Here is an 8,747-nt window from a genome sequence, read left to right on the forward strand (position 1 = left end):
AGAATTTATTTTCTTCAATAATGCAATGAAAACTGGTAAGACACTTGTTGATTGTGATGAAAGAGAAAGTCTTGTATCGTAATGATATATTAGTAATTTTACAATCACATAATATATGAAAATATTGTAGTTTAGTGAATATACCATTATAGGAACCAACTTTCAGACGTGTTGCAAGAATCACTGGATTAGCTCCAATGATGTTTGAAATTGTCTGACATTCAACATGGATAAACTGACCCCGCATTGTAAGGCAAATAAGTCTTAACACTGTAAGATTTAAATAAAAATATATAGGAAATCAATATCAGCAAATAATATATGAAAGAATAAACTAAAGCGTGAAAAATATTGTAAAATAGTTTTACCTTTGATTGATGAGATATATTTATTGAATCAGTGTCGGCCCATATGTCATAGTTATCTCTCTAGGTGACTTAATGCATATAGCAACTACTAAAAGATCTGATTAGAAATATTTAATTTTTGTTAGTTATAAATGAAACAAATTGGAATGATGATGTGAAATATACCTATTTCATCATCTGTGTCTTTGTAATCATGTAAGTCAGTGAACGAGATAAGATTATATTTAGGTGGCTGCAACGGTTCATCATCGTCTGAGATATCCTCAATAATTGTTTTAGAATTTAAAATTTATTGATATTGATGTGTTTCAATTCTATATTTTGGATCCAATAGTTTGACATATGCATTACTGATGTAGTAAAATTGATAGAGAAGTAACTTATCATCACGTAAATCTATATCTTTGTCAAACATAATTGCCCCGATTGTCTTATAAAAGACAACATATATTTTAGTTAAATAAATTCTAATATTCGTAGAATATAGTTTATAGAAAAACTTTTTTCGATGTTTATATCTATTTATTTTCTAAAAGAATACAACATGAAAGTTTATTTTTATATAAATACTAAAAATAACAACTGTAATACCTCGGGGTAAATCAATGAAAGCATTGATTTTCTTTAGGTGGGTGGAGGAGAGTGGGTTGTTTAAGCACAATGAGCTGACTTATAATGTTATGGCCTGGGTGTTGGGGAGGGCAGATTGTATCGATAGCTGAAGGTTGTTGATGAGATGAGAAGCAATGGAGTACGAGACATATGTTAAGGTTTTGGGGCGGTTTTGTAAAAGGAAAATGATTAAGGATGCTGTGGATTTGTATCAGTTTGCCATGGCTGGTTCACATAAGCCTTCAGTGAATTGTTGCATCTTCTTCCTATTGAGGAAAGTAGCAGTTGGTGCCAAACCATGTGGTTTCTGTCTTAACAATCATCTGAATAAAGAACAATTCGTACTTAAAAAGTAAAAAAAGATAACGGAGCACCTTATGATCCTCACCAAATCTTCACGTGCCTTCAAAGCAATTACAAAAGATTTACGTATACATTTTAAAGAGAAATAAACATGTTTTTGGACTTTTAAGAAATTTATCAGAACATTCATTTGATGAAATAACTCAAAAATTGTGCAGTAATTATTCCATATTCTTATTTCCAATTGGAAAGAGGGATAGCTTAGTACCAAATGCATATTTTCTATATAAGGAATAAAAAAAAATTAAAAATAAAAAAAGAAGAAGAAGAAGGCTTAGGTTTATGCAGGCTTTGGGCTTCATGGCTTTACAAGTGGGTAATCCAAGAACCACTTTTAGATAGCGCAATGGGCTAAGTTGCACCCCTTGTTGGACCTTGGGTGACCCTCAGATGGGCCAGAAGAAAAACTGTTTGTTGTTTGATCAAACAACAAAACAGTTTTTGAGGATATATGCTCATGTTCGGTAAGGTTACGTTTGGGTAGCAAAGTCTTTTCAATACTTTTTAATTATTTTTGTATTTATAAAAATATTTCACATGTCAAACAACTTAAAATACTCTTAATGAGACTCACAAACTCATTTCAATCTCTACTCATAATTATTCACAAATATTCTATAATATTTATCACTATTATATATAAATAAAAAATAAAATTACTATAATATTTATCACTATTATAAATAAAATAAAATAAAATCACTATAATATTTATCACTATTATATATAAATAAAATCATCATTAAAAAAAATCAATCATTTATGGGACCCACACATTTTTTAATTATGTATCTAAAAGTCAACAACTCAACATACTTCATACATTTAGGCTTCGTTTGGTTAGTTAACTACTCTCAACTCATCTCAACTCATCATTACAACTTTTTCAAATTCCAACACAAAATATAATAAACAATTTAACTTTTTCAAATTCTAAAATAATAATAATATTAAAAAATAATATTTTAACAATATTTTATCATCTCAACTCAACTCAACTCACTTCAACATCTAAACACAACCTTAAACAACTCAAAATACTCTCAATGGGACCCACAAACCCACTTCAATCTCTACTCATAACTATTCACAAACATTATCAACACTTCTCAAGTATTTACACCCAAACGCTACGTTTGGGTAGCAAAGTCTTCTCAACACTCTTCAAGTATTCTCGTACTTATGAAAATACTTCACATGCCAAACAACTTAAAATACTCTCAATGAGACCTACAAATTCACTTCAATTTCTACTCATAACTATTCACAAACATTCTATAATATTTATCACTATTATATATAAATTAAAAATAAAATCAATATAATATTTCTCACTATTATATATAAATAAAAAATAATTTCACTATAATATTTATCACTGTTATATATAAATAAAAAATAAAATTACTATAATATTTATCACTATTAAATATAAATAAAAAATAAAATTACTATAATATTTATCACTATTATATATAAATAAAAAATAAAATCACTATAATATTTATCACTATTATATATAAAAATATATTTAGACAATATAATATTTATCACTATTATATATAAAATAAAATAAAATCACTATAATATTTATCACTATTATATATAAATAAAATCATCATTAAAAAAAATCAATTATTGATGGGACCCACACATTTTTCAATTATATATCAAAAAGTTAACAACTAAACATATTTTATACATCCAAACAACTCAAAAGACTCTTAATGGGACCCACAAATCCACTTCAATTTCTACTCATAACTATTCACAAACATTCACAACACTTTTCAGATATTCCCACTATCCAAACGTAGCCTAGTCGCTGCTGCTGCAATTTCCAATTTCCACTCGATTAATTATAGTATAAGTTTCGAATAGATAAATTTTATATAAATTTTTTGTAAAAATTTAAGTTTTATTTAAAATGAATAATTTTTTTAATATTTTTTAAAAGTGTTGTTTATTTTTATATAAAGATCTATGCGAAATTTATATATTTAAAATTTATACAAATTATTTTACTTTCTTATCTTATTGATGTTTATAATTTAAAAAATTTCTTATGCATTTCAGAAAATCGGTGTGGGTCTGCACTGATGTGCATTTGTCGGACTCGTCGACACTTCAGATCTGGTAATATATATTTGGGCGGTTTATTTGTTGGATGTCTTTTACTAATTGGACCACATAAGATAAGCTCGATGCGGGGGCTAAAGTGACTTCACTGCCGACATGTCTGCTCAGCTGTCTTCCAGTTGTAACGACAATACTTTTCTATTCATAATAAAATAATTATCTATCTATTTAAAAGCTTTATTCCCCTTCTTGTCTCTTTCGATTTTTCTACATAAATATATGAAGTCGGAATAGTTTCACCTGTTTTTTATTATTATTTAATATTTTATTATTATTATTTATAGAATACTTGAAATCACCTCATTATCTAAACGCGACTTCAACTTCATAAACATAAAAAACAGTTACAAATATTGGTTAAAGTCTTAAATAGAAAAGAGAAATATATAAAGATTAGAGGTCATATGCTAGTTTAGAAGTTATCCTTTTGATTTCTCATATAAAATTTGGAAGTTTTATTTTATTTTTTAAATTCTCATGAGAGATGTTGGTTTTCTCATCTTCAAATTAAATAATTTTCCTCTCTCAATTATCTATTTCTTTGAATGATTTCGTGGATTTTTTTTTTTTTTTTTTTTTTTAACTGAAGTGGAATACAAACAACCAAAATTCTTTTCTATATGAAAATATCAGTTCCTCACATCATATTCTGTACAATTGAAGAAAACATCGGAGCCCTTTTGAAGCTCTAATCTGTCACTATTATACAGCATAGGCTTTCAATCTTCATTACCTTTGTGGAATAGCTTCAACTATAACTTGTTCCATCAAAATCCCGATTTTCATAGAGAAAAAAAAAAAACAAATAAATAAAATTTGTAATTTATTCACCTTGGCCCAGAGAGCTCCATTGCTTGGACTAGTAGGGAAGAGTCATCAGTGAGATCAGAATATCTATCTGATGCAGACAACTCATGGGGTTTGCACTTGGTTGATTCAACTCTTTGAGAAGCTTCCCATCTTTCTGCAAGCCCATCACCTTCAAGCATTCTAACCACTTCCGACATTTTGGGTCTGTGTCCTGGGAGGTATTGGGTGCACAAGAGAGCCACTTGAACTATCTCCTCCAGCTCAATTCTGTCATAGTTGCTTTTAAGATCCCTATCCACAAGCATTTCAAGCTTCTTCTCCTGATGAATTTTCTTTACCTGCAATCATAACACAACGCTGCCACGCATAAATGAACCATCCAAAACAAATATGCATTGGACTAGTTAGACAAGTAATAAATACTATGAGAGAGTAGAGCTAGACAGAAAAATTGTGCTCACCCAATCGAGCATAGCCCCTTTCTGGTTAGCTGCCTTGCCGAATTCTAGTGCTCTCTGCCCAGTTATTAATTCGAGGAGAAGGATTCCAAATCCAAAGACATCTGTTTTCTCCGAGGACTGGCCGGTGGAAAGATATTCCGGGGCTATATGCCCCACTGTGCCCCTCACTGCTGTGGTAACGTGTGAATCTTGGTGATCCAAAAGCTTTGCTAAGCCAAAATCTCCCACCACAGCCTCACAATAGTCATCAAGCAATATATTTGCAGCCTTCACATCCCTATGAATAATCTTCGGGTCACACTGCTCGTGAAGGTATAGTAGTCCCCTGGCAGCTCCTAAGGCAATCCTCTTCCTAGTGCACCAGTCCAAGACTGGTTTTCCTGTGAAAGATCAATTTGAGACTAATTTAGAAAACAAGATGCATTTAGCATGACACATTGACAATCATGCTTGCTTATGTTTTATCAAGTTTACCTCTGAGACGAGAAGCAACACTGCCATTGGACATGTATGGATAAACTAGAAGCCTTTCTGTAGGCGTCACACAAAACCCATATAACCTTAGGAGGTTTCGGTGTACTGCTAGACTAATCATTTCAACTTCAGTCTGGAATTGGATCTCTCCTCCGATGGCATTGCCATCTTTAAGCCTCTTTACAGCCACAATAGTCCCGTCTGGGAGAATTCCTTTGTACACATGTCCGAAACCCCCTTTCCCAAGTATGTTTTTGCTGCTGAAGTTGCTCGTTGCAATTTGAAGTTCCCTGAAATGGAATCTCTTCAAGTTTCCAAGGGAGATCTCTTCGTGATGCCGGTCTGAAATTTCAAATAACGTAGCCAATTATTATCGAGTACACAAACACGTCACATTAATCATAAATGCTTTAGTTTATGTAGTGTTCTCATTCATCACCAACCTTTAACATCAAAGAATATCTGTTTGTGGTGCCTTTGCCTCCACCATAAAAGCAATCCAAATCCCAGAACCATGAGACAGAGGCATCCGAGGCTCAAGCCAAAGGCAAGGGCTACTTTGTGACGGTTAGGCCTGCCAGGAGGTAGAGTAGCTGAAGGAGCAAAGAGCTTGAGGTCAGAATCAACATGAGAGTACACAATCATTGAAATTTCAAATTGGGGAAAGGGGAAACAGTCTTTAAGATATTTCAGCCAAACCAAATATGTTCCATACTTTGTGAACTATTCAAGTTCATGGACATCGGTATGAGTGTTGTCCCATTGCAGTCTGGTTCAGAACCTGTTGGGCAAATCAAAGGGTTCCCAACAATGCTGCAACAATAAAAAAAATTAATATCTAATTCTATGTTTTTTCACACTTGCGCAGGCGCAGAGAGAGAGAGAGAGTTACTTGAATGTCTTAGCAGGAAATCTGGGAATAGGTCCACTGAGATTGTTGTAGGACAAGTCACTGAATGATAAAACCTCCTTCAGATACTTGTTCCAGTTATAAGAATCAAAGAAATGCGCATAGCGAAAGAAAAAGAGGTCAAGAGAATTACAGAAAGGTAAGCTGGGTCATGTTCCCCAATGACATAGGAAATGCTCCTGAGAGACTGTTATTGTTAAGTCTCCTACAGCCAATTCGAGTAAATTCTATCAGATAAGAGACCCAGGAAACTGATTTCATGTTTATTGTAAATAGCTTTCGAGCATCAAGTCTTAACTCAGAAAATCTTACATGTATTGGAGGCCTCTCAGGTGTCCTAGAGAAGGAGGAATTTCCCCACTGAAGTAGTTATTTGAAAGATCAAGTGTGCGTAGTTTTGAGAGCCTTCCAAGCTCTGCAGGGATTGGCCCTTTAATATTGTTGTTCTGTAAGAGCCTGCAAATCAGTGCGGAGCATAATATTTAAAACCAATTACATGCAAGAACCGATTCCGTTAAGGGATTTTAGTATCTAGTATTGGGAACTTACACACTCTGAAGATTTTTTAGGTTGCCTATACTTGAAGACAGAGTACCAGATAAATTCTGGCTAGGAGTACCCCTGCAACAAGATCATTTCAAAATCTTTACAACATATTTCCGTTGTTTTTCTTGTATGAAATGTCGGCTCAGTTTTCATTGAGCAGAATGTTTGACATCATGCTTTTTCTTGATAACATTTCTTTTTCCTCCCTAGTGAAACAGAATTGCAATATGACTTACAGGCCGATGACTAGACTCTCAGAAGAACAGGTGACCATAGTCCAGCTACATGGATCAACAGAGGAGTCATCCCAATTATCAAGGACACCATGGGGATCCTTTAAAGAAGCTTTTATTGTCATTAAAGCTTGCACTGGAAAGAAAACACCAGGATGAAATTCTCCAGCCATACTTGAACATAAAGAACATCATTGTTGCAGATTTCAAAAGGAAGGAGGAACGAGATTTTGGAGTTACCTTCAAAGTTTACACCTTTGGGAGACAGTAATCCATTTACAGAAGCCCAAAAACATAGAAAAGCCAGAAAACGTAGATAAACTTCTCTTCTCATCATTGCCATTCAATTGAAGTTCACTCCGACCAGAGCTCACAGATACTAAAGCCTGCTTATGGTTGGTGATGGAACTACTAGGAAGACTAGCCCTCGAAGTGGTCTTTTTGGTTTGAGGTAATATACAGATCAGAACCCCACATCCTGCTTTCCATGCCAGAATCCCATTCACCGAAAATCTTATGTCAGACCCAAATTAAAAAACCGGTTTTTGGGTTGCATAAAAGGAACTAGCACGCTTGTCATTGAGTCGGGAGGTTGCAAAGAGAAGAATATATAATAGCCTTAATCCTAAGAGAACACATATAATCAAAGCTAGATGAGGAGAGAATAGGAAATTCCCCGAAAGAATTAATCATTCATTGCGGAAAAAGGGTGTGCTAGTTTTCTATTCGCACTGCTGCAATTTAAAGCAAAAAGCTCTTATGCCAGTTAGTGAATAAAAACTATCGGAGTATTATACATACTGAATACACGTTATCTCGATACCAAATTCATCACCAGTCAGTCATGAGTCCTCTTGATGCCCAATTCTGTCAATGTATGCATGGGTTTGGGATGAATTTGCCTTGCTTGGGACTGTGAGGAATCCAACATTCCTTGAGTTTGGCCACTCAGTAAAGTCCCGAATACAGTCCTTTTCTTTCTAAGGGATTGAGAATGTGAGAATCTCAAGGTACCGGGGCTCGAGATTGATGATGGATTTGGTCACCCACTATCTATGACCCATGAGGATCTTTGTTGGCTTTTTCTTTTTCTCTTTCTTTCTTCCGTTAATTTTCAGTATAATTTATACTCAATTATACATTACATATTCATATCTTTTAGGCTGGTGAAACGTTGGTTGTGCTTTATAGATTCCCCAAACCACTATCAGCTAACAATCACACATGCTCTTGCTTTATATATACCTTAAGCAGACAGTCATTCTTCAGAGACTATTCAAAAAAGAGTGAAACTTTAAAAAGTAAAAGCTGCCATTCCTCCTTTTTCTAGGACATACACACCCTCTCTCTCAATTATGGGAGTAAGTGATACTATTCCAGCCGTTGCCAAGGCGCGTTTTAACTTGTTACTACCTTTCTGATGATCCCCATAAGACAAGATTAAATGGGTGTAGTCCTTTGCATTTTGCAGTTGCATAAACTTACCCCGTTCATGTTACCACAAAGTCCCGGACGATGAACAGATCCAGACAAGTTCCTTCTTTTTTTTTTGCCTGAGCAGATCCAGACAAGTCATTGGCAACAAATAGATTAGATTCACTGATTTTGGATGGTCTAATATAATAATAGGATTAAACCCAGCACATTTTGACTGCTAAGCTTTTGCACGTCCTTCAGTTGCGCGTGGAGCTAACTTTCCTGGTGAGAGTAATTCAAGTTACTAAACACATGTATGCACAACGTAGATGGATGAAACAGCATGCTGGCAGGCCCGTGCCTTTGCAGATGGACGGGGACCTTCACCTAGCGAGCAGGCCGAATGGTCATTTGA

At 34.2% G+C, this 8,747-nt stretch overlaps 1 protein-coding gene across 2 annotated transcripts; it reads right to left on the minus strand.

Moving 5' to 3' along the window:
* Positions 1-4,094: 4,094 nt before the first annotated feature.
* LOC109001347 (protein NSP-INTERACTING KINASE 1-like) lies at positions 4,095-7,995 on the minus strand. 2 transcript variants are annotated; one of them, XM_035688653.1, is made up of 12 exons: positions 7,740-7,995; positions 7,157-7,394; positions 6,920-7,052; positions 6,687-6,758; positions 6,450-6,593; positions 6,271-6,342; positions 6,120-6,179; positions 5,943-6,040; positions 5,671-5,820; positions 5,228-5,569; positions 4,754-5,133; positions 4,095-4,630 (listed from the first exon to the last, which is right to left on the minus strand). In XM_035688653.1, the coding sequence occupies exons 2-12, from the start codon at positions 7,257-7,259 to the stop codon at positions 4,310-4,312; spliced, it is 1,875 nt and encodes a 624-aa protein (XP_035544546.1). In that variant the 5' UTR covers positions 7,260-7,394; positions 7,740-7,995; the 3' UTR covers positions 4,095-4,309. The 2 variants fall into 2 exon arrangements, with proteins under 2 accessions (XP_035544546.1, XP_035544545.1); XM_035688652.1 differs by having other exon boundaries at positions 7,718-7,995.
* Positions 7,996-8,747: the final 752 nt, after the last annotated feature.

This window comes from Juglans regia, chromosome 1, assembly GCF_001411555.2.
Source record: "Juglans regia cultivar Chandler chromosome 1, Walnut 2.0, whole genome shotgun sequence".
Classification (NCBI taxonomy): domain Eukaryota; kingdom Viridiplantae; phylum Streptophyta; class Magnoliopsida; order Fagales; family Juglandaceae; genus Juglans; species Juglans regia.